The sequence below is a fragment of the Harpia harpyja genome, chromosome 21 (assembly GCF_026419915.1).
Source record: "Harpia harpyja isolate bHarHar1 chromosome 21, bHarHar1 primary haplotype, whole genome shotgun sequence".
Classification (NCBI taxonomy): domain Eukaryota; kingdom Metazoa; phylum Chordata; class Aves; order Accipitriformes; family Accipitridae; genus Harpia; species Harpia harpyja.
In genome coordinates, this window is record NC_068960.1 from 18,394,323 (window position 1) to 18,411,805 (window position 17,483).

At 58.4% G+C, this 17,483-nt stretch overlaps 2 protein-coding genes across 5 annotated transcripts in view; one reads left to right on the forward strand and one right to left on the reverse strand.

The window, feature by feature from the left end:
* The window catches only part of PPL (periplakin), a 28,009-nt gene extending 22,554 nt beyond the window's left edge, over positions 1-5,455 (reverse strand). The window contains exon 1 of the mRNA XM_052772414.1: positions 5,276-5,455. Within this exon, the coding sequence (XP_052628374.1) occupies positions 5,276-5,337 (62 nt within the window). The 5' untranslated portion in view covers positions 5,338-5,455. The remainder of the gene's footprint in view (positions 1-5,275) is intronic.
* A 7,480-nt stretch (positions 5,456-12,935) lies between these two features.
* The window catches only part of LOC128134850 (syntaxin-binding protein 4-like), a 47,529-nt gene continuing 42,981 nt past the window's right edge, over positions 12,936-17,483 (forward strand). For 2 of the 4 annotated variants that reach the window (XR_008232854.1, XM_052773037.1), the window contains exon 1: positions 12,936-13,156. Coding sequence is in view for 2 of the 4 variants with exons in the window: in XM_052773037.1 (XP_052628997.1) it covers positions 13,089-13,156 (68 nt within the window). In the remaining 2 variants the exon portion in view is untranslated. Of the gene's footprint in view, positions 13,157-13,742; positions 13,946-17,483 lie in introns of those variants that run through there. The other 2 variants (XM_052773041.1, XM_052773040.1) reach the window with 2 other exon arrangements.

A 17,483-nucleotide genomic window follows, 5' to 3' on the forward strand; every position in this document is an offset into this window, starting at 1 on the left:
CAAGTGTTCTTTTCAATGCTGCTTTGAGCAGCCATAGCATTGCCTGGCTGGTGTGAAGGACCTGAGATTATTCCTGTGAGGAATGGGAGGGGTTTTGGGGTTCCTCCCAGCTGGGGAGCTGGGAGGAGGCAGCTGCTCTGTGTAGACTTCACTTCATCCATGTACCACAATTCTGACCTCTGGTGATGCTTTGTTTCAGAGGGGCTTGGGATTTTCTTAGGGTTTTGGTTGTGGTGGTTTTTTTTTTTTTTTTTTTGAAGAGAGGTTCTTAACAGACAAATGTCATGATAGTTATTGTGATACAGAAACTTTGCTGCTAAAAACTGGACTTTTCTCTATTCCCATTTCTTTCTCTCTTCCCATTAGGTTGCACCCTCACTGATAAGAGCACTTTTTGGACCAAACCTCCCCGAGGCTGGCATCTCTGGGATGTCTGCAGGTTCACACCCTGGCTTTGCGCTTGCTGGCAGGTGGTAGGAAATCCCTCTGATTTCTCAGTTTCCTTTTTTTTCCAAACAAGGAGGCTAGTTCACTAATCCCCCCAAGTGAGGATGTTCAAATAGATCCTCCTGGAGTTTTGACTGCTCCAGCTGACGGTGGTCCCTGGGAAGGCTCCTGCTGGGAGCTTGTCCCATGAATCAGGTACTTGCCGGAAGAGTTAATGGGAAGGGCTCTGTCATGCTCCTTCCCCCAGCCCAGCAATGCTGGCCATGGCCCTGCTTTCCTGCTGGGAAACCTTCCCATGCCAGGAGCTTCTCAACAGGTGGGACCGCTCGGCCAGGGACAAGTGAGTTGGCTGAGGACGGGGTCTGAGCACAGATCCTGGTCCTGCTTACTGCATCCCACTACTGGGATGCACAGACAGTGCATCAGGCAGTGACCACCTACTGCTGCTCTCAATTCCATCTCCATTTAATTTCCATTTATACAGATTTCATAAAAATCATACCAATGTGAGCACTGCTGCTGGAGACTCGACTTCAGGAGGGACTTAAACTGCATGAATCCTCCAGAAGGCCACAGCACAGAGCTGTAAATGCCCTTAATACTCCCCGAGCCACAGCTACTACTGCACAATATTCCCTTGTGCAGCTTATAATGACACTGGAGCGAAACTGCAGCAGAGCAGAGAACACAAGGGCTGGGTTATGGCTAGTATAGTTCAGATTTGGGAGAGATTAAGATCTGGCTCAAAACTCTGGAGCAGCGTACCGTCAAGCTACCCACGTTAGGGCGTTGCTGGACAGCAGGGTTGCTGTGCTTAGTCCAGCTTGTTTCAATTATATTTATCTTCCCTCGTAGTAATGGTGATATATTATTGTAATGTGCATGGAAATTAAGGCACAAATAGGCCAGGCGATGGCCAGGCTTGCTCCACCGTAAATACAGAGCAGCTCCCCTGACTCACCCACTGTCTGGTCCTTCGTGCTGACTCCAGCCCTACCAAACAGCCTCTAGAAACGGGTGTCAGCCCTCCTGGCTTCTGCCCCAGCTGCCTGCACCCCCTCTTAGATGGGGACTGGATCTCCTGACACCATTAAGGGTCTCCAGGGCTGGGAGCCCTCCTGGATGGATGCTCTCATCAGGGGACCCCAAAGATGAACATCTTTCCTGCTGGCAGGAGGGGGAGTTTCAGCAGCGACTTCTCAAGGCTGAGCTATGTTTTCTACCTCCCAAGCCTGGACTTTCTAAGAGAGAAGACAAACTCTTGTTTTCTAAACATGGCAAGTGTTTGGTGAAGATAACAGGGAGGGAGGGTGACTGTTTTCCCCTATACTACGTCCCTATTCAAGGCTTCTGCCTTCCCTTCTAGGGACACACATATACACGCGCACATGCGCACACACATATATATATATATGATGTGCTAATACCACAGTAGTCATGGCCAGGCCCTTACGCTACTGGGATGGGGTGAACAAGAAGAGCATAAAGCAACCAAGTCCATGAGACAAAAGAAATGTCATCATCATCTGTGTTCCCCAGACAAGGTAGGGAGATGCCCACACACCTACTGATGTGCCCAGGGTTGTATGGGGGTGGCTACCGAGCCTGAAGACTACAAGCCCAGGCCAGGACTGCGGCAGATAGTCCTAAGGAGAGACTTGGACCCTGGTCCTGCTAATTTGTGCATCAGAAAAACAAAACCACAGGGGAGCTGTTGAGGAGCACTGACTGCACACTGGGAGGAAAGTAGCTGCTGGTGCTGTGAGTGGCATTCGGAGGCAGATGGAGGGGGATGCGGTCCACGGTGCTCTGCACAGAGCATTGCTGTGGTTTTCTTCCAGCCAAGCCACAGCACAGCACGTGGCCAGCACGCTCCAAGACTCAACTGGTGTTGCTGAGGATGGACAAGCTGTGGCAGACCAGAGGACCTGGCACCAAGTCGTCTTCAAACTGACGTGGCTTTGCAGAATTGAATGTTGCTCATGTTCTTTCCCTGCCGTTGCCCTATTAGAGCTTCAAAGCAAGCTGGCTTTCCTCCTTAATAATGCATGTGTGAGGCCGACCGGCCTGGAGACATGGAGGCGGTTGCCACAAGTGGCTCCTTCCTTGTTCAGAGAGGGGTCTGGCTCCTGTGGGGACCTGCATCCGTGGCACGGCAGCAGGGATGGAGTGGGGAAACCTGCCCCTGCCCACCCTGTCCTCTCAACCCCTGGGTCCCGGGCAGGCTGTGGGCAGCTCGGGGATAGGCAGGGGAGCTGCTTGAAGCCCATATGCTTTGAGGCACTTTGGATGGGAGGCTGAAGGGCCAGTTTGGAGTTGGGGAAGGGTGGCTGTCTGCATCCAAGGGGACAAAGAGTGTTCATGGGCAGATTATAGTGCCTGGCTTGAGCTGCACAGACTCACGGAGATCTTGAGTCTGCGGTGCCACTCATTGCAATGTCCCCATCATGGGAAGGGCTTGTTGCAAGGCTGAAGAAGCCACCAAGACTCAGAGCGGCTCCTCGTCAGGCTATGAACTGCTGTAGGTTGGCACTTCCTGGGCAACCCCTAACAAAATCAGCTGAGCTCATAGCCCCGGCTCCTCATTGCTTGCAGGAAACGTTCCAGTGCCTTTGCACACTTGCCAAACCGGTGCTCAGTTATTGCCCTATCACCGCTGTTCTTTGAAGGCTCGCTCACCAGCAGCACCTTGGCACTAAGCCCCCGTCTAAGGTGCAGCCCCTGCGCCCCGGCTGTGCAGCCTTGCTGAAGCGCAGGATGAGGCCGGGCTGTACACGGTGTCGAAATCTCCATCCCTGTTTACAGCGGGGGCGGTTGGTTGATTTTAGCAGCGTTGCTCTGTTTTTCTAGCAGCAAAACTGGGCGGGAGCCGGCTGGGAGCCTGGCAGTGCCTGAAGCAGGGGATGGGGCGGCAGGAGCTCCTCGCTTCTTCGCAATCCTTCTCCAGCAAGTTGTTTAACCGGTCTGGCACTGGCTTCCCCATCTTGATGGTGGGGCTGTTTCCACACGGTGGGAGTGTTCCTTGGATTCATAGATGTTTGTAAACTCCAACACAGGAATTAACAAATTGGGGCTAATGAGCACAGCCCTCCCTGAGGTGTGCACGGACAGCTGGGGCGCAGGGAGGGAGGGTGGCCCGAGGGCACAGTGCTGCGCTGCTTCCTCAGCCGCCACTAGCCAGCCAGAAAAATAAAGATTTCAGCCTGGCCCGCAGCCTTCAGAGGTGCTGGGGCACCTGCCTAGAGCTGGCTGGGCTTGCGGGCAGGGTGGCGGATGGAAGACCATCTTCCTGAACCCCATCCACCATTGGATGATGTGAGCATGGGGTACCCGGTGCTGGCAGGGGTTGGAGTGCAGCAGCGGGGACCCCAGCTGCAGCCCCAGGGTGGGGATTGCAGGGTGAGTACCCGGTGCAGAGCAGGTCTGTCTCCTCCTGCCTCCCACCATCCTGATGCTGCTCAGAGTCCTGAGCTGTCAACCCAGGTGTGGTGTTCCTGATTTACAAGCCTTCCACTAACACCCCTGAAGACTAGAAACGCAACTGGGTATTTACACCATCGTTCAGCCATGGGAACGCTGTGGCTGGGGCCATCAGGGAGGTGCATGCTGAGAGGGCTCCGTGCCACCTCTGTCTTCTCCTGCCAGCCCTCCCCAGGGCAGGAGCTGGCAGCAGAGCATGCCCCAGGCTTTGGGAGCAGGAGCCTGGGTGGCCCTGCTGAGCCAGCTGGGCTGCTGGGGGAGCCTGTCCCCAGGGCTGAAGCTGGAGCCTCAGCCCGAACAGAGGGAGCTCGGCAAATACCAAAGCCTGAGCACCCACTGTGCCAGGGCAGCACCCTCCCCTCTCGGGGAACACCCCTCCTACCCGCCACAGCAGGGATCAGCGTGGGCAGGGAGCAGCGAGGGGCTCCCCATCTTGGAAGATGCCGGTGCTTTCTGGGCTGAGTGGTCCCTTTCTGGGTCCTCGAAGGCACCTCAGCCCCTGTGCCAGCTCCCCAGTTTCCTTCCAAAGGAGGATTTTTGGGAGTCGGGTGGCTGCTCCGAGCCCACCGGCCAGGGCAGGTGCCTCTGGAGAGGGACAAACAAGCTGTGGGCTTGAATGCACACCAGCTGTCCCGTTCCGTGTCCTCCAGAGCACATCCAGGATGCACTTCTGAATCGATCCAAACATCCACCTCTTTGGACCCATGTCCCCTGTGCCAGCCACCCTGTGCAGGCAGGGGTTGGGGGCTACCTGCTTTCTGGGCCCCCTCCTGCACCAATGCATTGTGCAACCCAGAGAGGGGCTGAGCCTTCTCGGGGGCGCGGGGGGGGGGGGCGGATTTTTAGATCTTTTGCCTTTTAACAGTGACCTTTCACGGGACGCATTCAACACACTGCTCTTTTTTTTACGACCAGTACAACTGAAACGCATCCCCACCCCATCAGAAAGAGGTGAGGAAAAGATGATCAACTGAATGCTTGGTCCTGATGGACCAAGTGGACGAAAGCTGAAGACAGCCTGACTTTTTTTGCCTAAAATCTATTCCAGCACACACCTGGGAAGCGAAGGAACCTGCTCCACTGAGCTGCCGCTACTGCGATGCGAGGGGGCCTGGGGAAAAACCACCTTTGTGCCCCGCCCAGGCACAAGAGATGTGGACCCGGCTCGGAGAGGAGCTGACACTTCGAGGGATGCCCACACCTCGGGGGTTGTGCCCACAACCTCGGGGGGTGCCCGGGCTCCGCCAAACCCCGGCGCCGGGAGGGGATGCTGCGGGGTGGGAGTCCCGGGATCGCGCTGCTCCTTGGCCCGGGAAGGAACGGGGCTACCCGGGACGGAGACACTCACCTCTTCTTCTGCACGGAGGGACTGTATTTCCCTTTGTTGCGTTTCCTGAAGAGCGAGTGCATCGCGGTCCCCGGCACGGCTCCCGCCGCGCTCCGCCTGCTCTTCCCCCGCCGCCGCCCGCAGCCTCTGCACCGCCACCGGGGCCGGGCAGCGCCGGGAGGCGGGGACGGGGCTGCACCGCCTCCTGCCTGCCTCATGCCTGCCTCCTGCCTGCCTCCTGCTTGCCTCCTGCCTGCCTCTTGTCTGCAGCTGCCCGGCTGGGCTGGCCCGGCCCGGCCTCCCCCCCTCCCCGCCCCGCAGCATCCCTCCCCGGTGCTTCCCGGCTTCCCGGAGGGTTTTGGTGGAGCCCAGCGCTCCCAGTTCCAGCCCTGCCTGAAAGGGGCTTCGGCAGGGCTGGACACCCCCCCTCCCAATGTGTAGGGTCAACTGTGTCATCCCCCCGGAGTCAGGGCATAGGTGGGGAGCAGCAGAGCAGGGAGCAGCTGGGGTGGTCCCCAGGCCCGATGTGGCCGGGGGTGATGGGCACAGGGTGCAGGCACTGAGGGGCAGCTAAGGGGGCTTGGCTGCCTCCTCCACCAGCCTCCCTGCACGGCCCACTTTGCCCCAGCACCTCCTGGGCGTCTTCTGTCTTTAGGAGTGACCGGTGTGCTGAGCATCGCGGCTCCTTCCAGGCGCACCCGTCTCCGGGGCCTGCAGCCCTGCTCGGGAAGCTGGTGCCGGGGCAGATCCCCCCGACACAGGGGGATCCCCTCCTCCCCGGGGGGGTCAGGCATGCAGGCAGTAAGGCGGCAATGAGATGCCTCCCCCAGGCCTGCTGCAGCCTAAGAGGTTTTGCTCACACATCCACAAGCACGCAGCAGTCAGTAATTAGGACCAGCTCTGGCTTTTTTATCCTGGGATTTTGTGCCCATGTGGGATTAAAGGCCTGATTGTAGCTTCCCCACCAGCCCCAAATCCTCTGCTGATTTTCATTCTGGGGGCAAGTCAGTGCACGCTGTGACCTATTGATCCCGATCCCCTGCGTGCATCAGATCGCCTCTGCTCCGGGGTGGCTTGTCCCAGGCGCCCTTAGAGAGCGCAGAGCCCTCCGGCCGGAGAGACATTCCTGCACGGGTCCGGCTTCACCTGCCCAGGGTGCTGGGAGGCCATGGGTCCTGGCGATGACAGCGCAAGGCAAGTGTGTGTGTTTATAGGAGAGTTTCCTCCATCCCCGTTCGGCGCGGGTTGTCCTGGCTGCTTTTAGGGGGTGAGAGGCAGTTTCCTTGTAGGGGCTGAGCACACTGGTATGCAGCGGGGAGGCTCCGTGGCACTGGGGTGGTCCGACTGTGCTCCCCAGCATTGCCAGCCACTTCTCAGTGGTGAATTAGTCATCAGAAACCAGTGAGGCTGCGAGGCTGAAAGCCACAGCCGATGGCCCCCAGAGCCTTGAACTTGCTCGGAGGCGGGCTATCACCCTGCAAAATAGCAATGCTTTGGGTTTTCATGGCCTCATCCAGCTGAGCATCTTCAAGCCTTTGGCGAGCAGAGACATATTTAACATGCTTGCAGGTGCCCAAGGCTGTGCCGAAGCCCGATCTGGTGGTATCCTGGCAGGGGTGGCAGGATCCTGCCAGGATTGAGCTTCCCATGGGGTGAAACCGTGCAATGAGACTCAGACCCCCCATCTGCTGCCAGGGGTGTGATGGGGTGAGGCTGGAGCAGCCCGACAGTGGCAGCCCTCCCCCACCAGTCCCAAAACAGCCTGAATTGGGGCTGCTGGCCTGACCCCACACTGCCTGGGGTCGAGTTTCTGGGCTTTATCAGTTACCAGCCACGATGACTCCATTTTAAATGTAACTGAGGTTACAGCTTTGTCTTCAGGGTGCTCAGCTTCAATTTTTGCTTCCAGATAGATTCAGTTTGTGAGAATCCCCTTGGCAAGAACTGTTCATCCGATCCCCCGGTACCAGTTAATCCCTGGGGGCTGGCCAGGCTGGCAGTGCTGGGAGGCTGGTGTGCTTCCTGCCACGGCCACGTATCCATGCCAGGCTCCCGCCAGGGCTGAGGAGCAGACCAGGCCTTCCCTATTTTTTGGGGGAAGGAGGATTTTCCTGGTGCTGCCATTCTTTCGGAGGCTGTGAGCATCCCTGTGCTGCAGAGGCAGCCCTGTCCGGCCAGGCAGCACCCGCATCCCCCACCCCAGGCAGCACGCGTTGGCTCCGATCCCAAAACAAGGGGAGGTGAGGAGGGGGAAACCCAACCCACCTACTTTTATTTTACCACGTGAAGTTCTACACATCTTTATTTGCTCTAGAAACACTTTCTGGTTTTCGTGCTTTTGTATCCCACCCCACCCCCCCAATATCTAGTGACAACACGTTCCTGGGTGCTCCAGGGACCGATTGCTCCTCTTCCAGCTTTCCCCCATGAGCTGTACACATCCCAGAGCCCCCCTTGTTCTTAAACCCTTTGCAAAGGTGAGCAGAGGCTGGGTTTAGGGATGAAATGCCTTTGCCTACCAGAGGGTGCCAGCTCTGCAGCCTTAATTCTCCTAATCTCCCCACATCTCTGGTGTGGCTCATTTTTTGAGTGCGAATGCCCTTGAGAGCTGCAAAATTGCAGCTGCTGGGTGAAACACCGGGCGGAGAGAAACTCCGTCGTAGTGGAAAACTATGTCTTATGTAAACTGCCCAGGTATTTTGCCTTGACGTTGGCTTTGGATCAGAGGCACTGTAGAAAGCCATATTGCACAGCGTGCTTTTGGGGACCTGGGGGCCTGTGGTTTGGGGGTGCTGGCAGCTCTCATGCAAGATCCGGTGCTGACCCAAAGCACCGCACACCCTGTGCTGAGGCTTCCTCCCCAGCTGGGGTCTGCTGGAGCTGCAGCTCAGATCTGAGATGGGAGGGGAGGTTTTTTGTAGCATTTATTTTGCAAATGAGCCTTTTGGTGGCTTTACTGATGCAGCTGGTCTCCACTGTGCTCCATGCCCCCCCAGCTCCTGCTGCTGCAGGAGCCGACACACCCCATACTGGTACCCAGAGCCAGTGCCACGGGCTCTTTTGAAGTCTCTTGAGCATCGAGAAGTAGCGGTGTCCCGCCAGCCAGGAGCCCGTGCTGGGGAGAGATCTTTGGCCCCATCATGCCTGAGGAGCTGCCAGGCCCCACTGCGGGGCAGCCGGGAACTCGTGGGGGGGATGCCAAGCCTCAGGGGTGCTGCTCCCGGGGACACCGGGAAGCCACGCTCAGGGCTGGAGCCCACCAGGACCCCCCACAAGCCGTGCTCCCGTGACTCCTCTCCAGCCCTTAATACACCCATTGAGCTCCTTCCATGAGGGTGAGCACCTTGACAGAGGCAGCGATGTGCCAATATTGACTTAACTTGGGTAAGAAGCTCTTGAGCTTCTGCCGCGGGAGGGGAGCAGGAGAGGAGCATGTTTTATGCAACGAGATTGCATTTTCCTGGCAAGCCCTTCCCCGGCGCAGATCCCACACCCTGCTGAGCTCGCCCTGCTCCACCCTGCGCCGTTCCCATCGCCACCGGCCGAGCTGACCCCTCTGCTGAGAGGTGCAGGATGGGCATCAGCTGCTGGGGTCTTGCTCCCTGCTGACACCTCTGTGATGGGCTTGACCATCCCACTGCGTCCCACTGTCCCACCCCACGCAAGCCCATCCTAATTTGGGAAGGCATCAGGGCTTGGTGGGGCAAGCCAGAATCGTGGCAGCAGCATCCCCCTCCCCACGTGCCCCAAAAGTCACTGCGGCCCCGGTGTGTCCTGTGGTGCTGAGGGGTTTTGGGGACCCATCGCAGCAGGGGGAGCCGGGTATGGGGATGCTCAGCCCTGGGGGCTTTTCAGCAGCATTTCCCAATGAAGAATTTTAGGATTTAGCTTTGGATGGGGGGATAAAAAAATTTGGAAATTTCTTCCAAAAGCTGAGACAGTCGGTGGAACACAAGCTAACAGTGGTTTGGCCAAAACCTCATTTATTTTCTGGGTGGGACTTTTTGACAGTCCTTGGATGGGCCAGCTGAACCGCTTGCTCCCATATCAGGGGTTTGCTGGCTATCGGGGTGGGAAGGGAGTTCCCGCTCGCAGCTGGCGCGGCGCAGGAAAGCAGGGCACCGAAACACCTTCACGCTGCCGCTTCCTTCTCGCCGGCTCCCACGTGCGCAGGAATGCAGCCATGCTCGTTCCTAACTGGTCCTGTGCCGGGTGAAACCTTCCTCAGCTCCGTTTAAGGCTGGTTTTGCTGTGAAATCAGCAGCCAGCCTGGCTGCTCCAGCCCCATTCCGCAGCCCCTGCAAGCCCCGATAGCTTTTTAAATGGGTCTTATGGGATGTGGTGGCTCAAAGGTCCAAGCCCAGAGCTCCATCAAGCTGCGAGAAATAAATTGAATAAAAGAAGTACGTCGCTCCCAAGTGACGGGGAAGCTCCTGCCCCAGCAGGGAAGTGGCTTTTTCTGCTGCACTTGCTGGTTTGAGCCCAAGTGCCATCAAGGGAGTTAAATATTGAACAAACACTAAGCAAAAGCTGGTGCTAGCAGCCAAGCAAAACAAAGGCTGAGCGAGGCCGGCGCTCTGACTCATTTGGCATGAAAATGCAGCATGGAATAAATTAAATTTGGCTCTTCCTTATCCTCCTGGTGTGGTACGGAGCAGAGGAGCTGTGTTGTCACCAGCGGTGCAGCCGAGCACACTGGTGTGGTGGCTTTGGGGTGCTGGGGGTGCCAGGCTGGAGGCAGCAAGCGGTGGCAGGCACAGAAGGCATCGAGGAGGAATGGGGGGCATCTGCACCAAACTGGGGGGGGGGTGGACAGAGGGGGACACCCCCACCTTGGCAGGTCCCTATCCTGTGTCGCCAGCCACGGCTTTCAGAAAGGCACTGAGCACGGTATGACGGGGCTGGTGGCATCAGGATTTTAAGATCACGATGCGCTCGCTGCATCCAGGGTGGTGGCAGCTGCTCTTGGTCCTTATTCTCCTGCCTCACAAAGGGGTGGAGAGGGTGGGGGGGATCCCCGCTCCCCAGGGGGGACACCCATGTGTCCCTTCCTCCTCCTGCGTGGCACGGTGCTGCAGCCCTGGACACCCATGCGGGAGCCCTGGTCTTGTGGGAGCTCGGAGGTGAGCCGTGTGCCCCTGGAGACCCAAACCATCACAGTGGTCCCAATGCTGAAGGGGAGCATCACCTGTGGCCAAGATCCTGGCTGGGGTGTCCCAAGGCAGGGTCTGCCCTGGCACAGGCTCCCCAGGAGCCATGGAAAGGGAGAAAAAGGTCAAGCCTCCACGGCAGGTTTTGGCCTGTGATGTAAAGGCTGAGAACTTCCCGGGTGTAATGTTTGCATCTGTATAAATATGCAGATGGAGCGCACCCATGGGCAGCTGCCTCTGATGGGCGAGGGAGATAATGCTCTGCTTCCGCCAGCACGGAAACTCTCGGAGGAAAGGGCAAGGCAGAGCCTTGCTCCCCAGCGCTCCTTGCTCCCCAGCACACCTCCATGATTCACCCCACGAGCCCAGCTCGGGGCAAGCTGTGACCCCCCCCTCGACGGCTGTGGGCAAGTGGGGGGATGCATCCGTGGGCCGTCCCTGTGGGCTGCCAGTGGCTGCAAGGAGGGAGGTGGAAACGATGCCCCAGGGCACCAGGTACCTCGTCAGAGCTGGACCTCTGGCACCAGGATTGGGGTGGCCTCACCATCCCCACAGCCCCTGGGCGCTGTCCTGCCCCGGAGCAGGGTGACACCGCCTTTGACAATCCCAACCGGTGAGACCGGGAGAGGCCAGCTAAGCCCCGAGCCGGCCCCGGCACCCCAACACCCCTGCGCCTGCCCGCTCCAGCGGTTTCGGCAAACCCTGCTGCCCGTCCTCTCCCAGCGGCAGAAACCGGTCCCGGGGCTCACGCCCGGCACCGCCCGGCCCCGGGTTGCGACAGCCCCGGGAGCAGGTGGCTCTCCCCACACCGGCGTGGAGTGCCAGCACCCCTCAGCAGGAGGGTTCACTGGGCTGGGGAAGGTCGTGCATCCCAAACGCACCATGGGGTGCCTCTATATGGACAGGGGTCATGGCCAGGGATGCATGGAAGAGGGCTGGCTTGGGGCAGGGTGTAAAGCAGACCTGCGCCCCGAAAGATGCATAGGCACAAAGCCCCAGTGGTGGTGGCTGTCCCGGGGGGAGGACTGTGCCTCCTCAGGGGACTGTCACCGGGCTGGGACGTGGCCAGTGAAAAGGATTTTGGCACCGGCACATCCTGCACAGTCACTTGGAAAGGATGCTGAGAGGGATCAGCCTTAATTCACCCCCTTCTCCCAGGCAGCTTCGTTCACGCCCGGCGAAAAGTGCCTGTGGGCTGTCACCCCGGGCACGGGCACATCCTTCTGGGTGCCTGCCATGTCTGCCCGCCAGCCTCCTCCCTCCTCTTCGTCACAGCCGGGGCGGCTGTATTGACCCCAAAGACTGAGGTGTCCTGACTGGGGCTGGAGATGCCACCAGCCAGCACCGAGTCCCCAGACACCCACTGTGCCCAATGCCCGTGGGACGCCTCGGCTCAGGGCTGGGCAGCAGTGGCCAGCCAGACAGACAGATTGCCACCATCTCTACCATTTGACGTTTTCCCCAGTCAGTCCCCTAGTGTCCCAGCATTACTTGGAGCTGGGGGGAGTGGCGGGCACAGGACCTGGCCCTTCGTGGGGCTAGCAGCTTTCCTGCACCATGCGGGACGGGGACAGATAGATGCATTTCATAATCCCCGGGACTCACCTAATCCCCAGGTCCCGGCCACCCCAGGCTGGTGCCATGGGACCATGCCTGATGGGGAGAGGGAGAAATAAAATACACGTCATGCAGTGGATTGATGCTTATTTGTGTTTTTTCCACCACCCCGAATCAGGGACCTGTCTGTCCATCCCACCCACAACTGGATACAGGGAAGCACAATGGGACTGGCTGTGAACTCACCACTCCGGGATAATTTATATGGATGAGCCCACTCCACTTCAAACAGTTTCCATCTGCTCACCAGCGCTCACTCCCAGGGCTTTCCTAATAGTCTAAAGGATTGTCTGGATGCTGGGGTATGCCCAGACGACCTTAAACAGGGGGGGAAAAAAAAAACCATGCAAGAATTGTGCCCCACATTATATAAATAATCAGAAATGCTGAAGCCTGCTGGCAGTGGCTGGGGAGGAGGGGAGCAGTGCATGTCACCGCAGCCCGGGCTTAATGCAGGTTGGCAACGCCTGCAATTGGCTTTAAACAGTTTGTGGTGGCAGGTTAACCATCGATTATAACCATCGTTAATGATTATAACCATCATTAACAGCCACTGCAAGTGCAAGGCGAGGGGGGGACCTCAGTGGTAGGGGGGTGAAGGGGTCATCCTGCTGAAATAAATGCTCAGGTTATTGAACTAAGGGGCCGTGCTGGGCAGGGAGAGCGGGACGCATGCTCCGCTGACGGCCGCACACCGGCGATGGGACACCTTTGCTGGGTCCCACAGTGGAGGCGTTCGCCGTGCCGTGCCCTGAGCAGCTCCGACCCTGGAGGGAGGCTCAGACCTGCCGGCTGGAATTAGCCGTACTGCAGCATCCCCAGGCAGCAGCACAGCTGCTCCGTGCCCGGCCAGCACCACAGAACTGGAGACATTGGCAGGGTTTAGCCGGGGGGAGCCAGGAGAGGGGCGATCACATGCTTGCCCGCCTGGGATTAGATGTAGCTGGCTGCAGCGGTGAGCCATGCCAGGGAGCCGTGCCGGCCGCTGGCACTCTGAGCCCATGGCCCTGGGCGGCAGGAGCCGGCCACGGCAGCCCTAAGGGCTCGGCGGGGACGGGTGGCCCCGGATGATGTCCTACCTCCAGTCCTCTGGCCGTGACCTGGAGCGCTTCGATGGGCTTTCTCTCATTTACTGGTAAGCAGGGCAGGGTGCTGCCACGCCGGGAATGGGGGCATCGCTCGGCGTTTCGGACCCCATCTTTGGGAACAGCGTTATGGAGGATATGTTCAGTGACCCCATGGTTTTTTGCAGGGTTTAATTCAATTCATTTTGGTAGCCCCTCTCCAGAGGGCAGGATCTTGTGGGAGTCCCACAGCACCCACATCCAAGCTTCCCTGGGAGGGAGAGCGCACAGGTGAGGTTGGTATCAGCCAGGGGTGGAGAAGGGGACTTATTTTGCAGGCAGCAGCTGGGAAAGCACCCACTGTCTCTGCAAGCTATTGTGGGTGCTCTTGCTTCTGTTGCAGCCCTGGTGCTGGGCTCTCCCATCCGGCAAAACCAGCCCCCCCCGCCAAAGGGACCGTGTTCACCCTGTGCCGGTGCCTGGGGGACAGGTGGGTGCGGAGCGGGGACCCCCACGTGGGTGCAGGGAAGGTGGTGGGCATGGCAGAGGGGATGTGAGGTCAAGGCGGGTGCTGAGCAGCTGCAGATGTCTATGTAGGGCAGAGAGAGCCGGCGGGAGTGCGGCTGCAGCCGGGGCCAGGGTTCAGAGCGTGCGGCTTTAGCCGATTAACTGGGGGTCAGTGGGCCGGATCCAGAGGCGGCAGGGGCCCTGGCAGGCTCTTGGGGCCATCCTGAGACTTGGCAGAGGCTTTCTTGGGCTGGCTGAGACTTGGTGTCCCCCCTGGGGACTGAGAGCCCTGGGCACCCTGCAGTCACCGGGGACCATGGACGCTGCTGGGGCACGATCCGTCTCCTGCTGAAGTAGGTCATTGGCGTGAGGGCTGGGGGGGTTGCGGGGCGGGCAGCACCCCACGCGGGTGCAGGCAGGCTGGTGAGAGCAGAACCCTGGGGCGACAGCTACCTTCACCTGAGAGTTTGGTTTGGGGTCCTATGCCGATGCTTCCCTGCTGCTTTTGGGTGCAGAAAAGGCAGAATCTGTTGCTGCTCAGAAGGAGGTAGCACAGGATGGGCTTGACCTTGTGGGGTGTGTTTTGGGGAGCACTGCCAGGTCGGTGCCACTGATGGGTGCTGACGTTATGGGGCCGTGGTGTGTGTATGGGGGCAGGCAGAGCTACACCCCTGCTCGGCAGCATCAGCAGCCTTACCAGAGTCCCCCAGGCATCCCTGGCCCCACAGGGCTGCTAAGGCCTGCTTCCCTGCACTTGCAAGGCAAAAATGTTCAGAAACTATTTTCTACCTCAGAAATCTGCTTATATGCCGGGGTTTTGGGTCGAAACCTCTCCCAGCTTTGTCGGCTGGGATGTGCTTTGCGTGGATGGAGAGCCTTGGCCGAGGGGCAGCCGGCTTTGTGCCGGGGGACCGGCCCCCGCATGTGACGGGTGCCAGATGCGCCGGCTGGTGTTCGGCTGTCTGGCGGCTCCGCTGGGTTGCCGCGGAGGGTGGCGAGCAGATGGCGGGGAGATAACACCTCCCTGGTGCTCCGATAAGTATGGCCCCGCTCTGCTGCTGATTAAAAGATTAATTTTAGAGTTTGAAATAGGAATTTAATAAATAAACATGAGCTGCCAGTGGGACCTCATCAAGAGGGCACGGGGTGGCAATTGCTGCGGTTGGACCAGCGGCTTGTCCCTCAGCACCGGTTTCTGTGGGCAGTGATGCTGGTGTGACCCTACAGGGTTCTCCCGTATGGCTTCGCTCCTCCGAAGAGTGGCTGCTGGAGGCTGCAAGCAGGCTTTGCAATGGTGGCTTTTGTGCAGGAGCTTTGCCAGACCCAGCGGGAAATAAAACAGCCCCAAAGGTGCCCATTGATGCTGGGCAGGTCTCATGGCTGGACCACGCTGTTTGTGTGCTGGGTGGGTGCGGACCCGCTGCGGGCTCCTCACCGGGCATGGCTGGCGTACAGGACCAGTCCGGCGCTTGCTCCAATCCTCTTTGTGTTATTCTTGCTGTCGTGTTTATGGCTTGTGCTGGGGTCTGGGTTTGAGCATGAGGATGTTCACAGCTTGAGGATGGGTCAAAGCTCTTCCCAAGCCTCTGCTGTGCTCCCAGCTCGGCGGCACATTCTGAAATCTTTCCCAAAAATATGTTGTTTTCCCATCTTTCCATACCCAGCCATTTCCCTCCCCACCTTCTTTCTTATGGATTCACTTGGGTGAGTTTCCTGCCATCATTCTCACGTTTTTCTGCAATTAATTTGGGGAGGACAGACCACTGGCCTGGCCTGCAGAGCAGGGTCCACAGCTCCCACCAGCAACTGTCCCCTGTTAATAAGTTTATAACCAGTCCAATCCCATGGCCCAGGGGATTTAGAAAGGCAGGGAGGTTTATAATCCTGTTAACCCTTCACAGGAGCTGATGCCCAAAGTGGGGCCGCAGCATGAGTCCCCAAGCAGAGCAGCAGATCACCTACCTCATAGGAAGGGGAGGAGGAGGAGGAGGGAGGGAGGAAGGCTTCCCCACATGTGAGATGCCACTGCGCCTTGGTCCTGCTGGGCCAAAAATGAAGAGAGCTTGTTTGAGCGTTAAATTGCATTAATCCCCATCTTAAGTGGGTACATCCTAGGTCTGGGCTGGAGCAGATGCTGGGGGACACTTGGCTGAGTTCGGGGCTCTGGCATAAACACCTTTCCCCAAAACCTCAGGCAGACCAAGCCTGACCTCACTTCCACATGAAGCAGCCTCTCTTCCTAATTACTGCAGGACAGGCTAAGTAAAGAGGCCCTTTTGCCTGTTCCTCAGCCAAAGCCTTTCAGAGCAGCCTGGGAATAGCTGTATGTTGATGGAGGGGTCTGTCCATGGGAAAACACTCGTAACCCCTCTCCCAGCTCCAGCAGTCTCTGAGACCAGCTCTGCCAGGCAGGCATCTGTGGGCTGAGCTTCTTCTGGGTGAGAAGCATCTCCAGAAAACTTTCCACCTCAGTTGACTCGATGCATACCTTTCAGGTGGGCTCAGCTTCCTCCTGGAAGCCCCTGTCCCCACCGGGGTGTAGGTGATGGGCAGCAGAGACCTGACTTTCAGACTGCAAAGATTCATTGGGATCAATCCCTCATGCTGAAGAAATCCACTAGCTGAGAAGGACATTGGAACATGGGATGAAGTTTAGAGAAGGGGTTGAAGAATGGAAAAGCTGGGCCAGCAGTGAGGGATGGTATCTCCACCTGCCTGTGGTCTTGGTGGCCGGGTGGTACTGCCTCATGGGGCAGATGCCCTGGGAGAAGGGGGTCTTTCTCCTTGAATGGTGAGGAGATGCATCCAGCCTGGGGGGGGAGATACCTTCCCTCAACAGATGAAGGGAGCAAGCATTGGGAAAACCGCCTCAGCTTTCAAACCTCCACACCTCTCCATCTTTAGACTAACGAGCAGGTTTGGGTTCAGACAGGAGTGAAGGGTGACCCACCACCACAAGCAGTGGGGAGATGAAATGCTCCCCAGGAGCCACCCTCTGACGTCTGCAGCCAGAGGAGACCCGTGCTCAGCTGCAGGGAGTGGAGCTGGTTCGGCAAGAGGGTTGGTAGGATGAGGTAGGGCTGCTACGGTCTCTGGCTTGCCTCGGAGGAAGGGCAGGTCCCTTTTCCTCCTGGTCTGGAGGACTGAGCCCCTTTGCAAGGAAGGGACACTGTGGGCACGAGGTGTGCGACAATGACCAGGGCTGGCCGTCCACCTCGGGGAGGAGGGGATGGGTGTGCAACCACGCAGGTGGTGGTGGGAAGCAGTAGCTGCCCCTGGGCAGCCTCTCTGGTCCCCTGGGATCCCGCTCTGTGCCCCAGAGGAAGGAGCACTGAGATCTGCATGGCTGTCAGGAGGAGGAAGGTGCCCGCAGGGTGTGGAGACATCGATGTCTGACTGCTGCCAGCCCAGCAGCCATGCTCCTGGGGATGAGGTTTCACCACGAGTGATGTCACTGGGAAGAAGCGGGACCCCGGGCTTGGGGGAGCGGCATCACCCCGCCAGGACTGGCAGAACCGCTTCATCTGCTACCACCCCTCTGCCCGCCTGTGGGCAGGTGGCCAGGGAGCTGCTGATGCCCAGGGCTGGGACAGGTGCACGGAGCTGCTGGTCTCTGTGTGCTCCCCATAATACCTGCCTGCTTTCTTCACCAGTAATTTTGGCAGCATGGTTTTGTTTGGATACAAGTTACTCCTGGGGAGATTCCAATTGGGCACAAGAGGAAAATTTCTCACCATGAGAACAATCATCCATTGGAATAGTGTCCCCAGGGAAGCGGTGAATTCCCCAACATTGGACACTTTTAAGGTTCAGCTGGACAGGGTGCTGGGCCATCTTGCCTAGACTGTGCTTTTGCCAAGAAAGTTTGGACCAGATGATCCTTGATGTCCC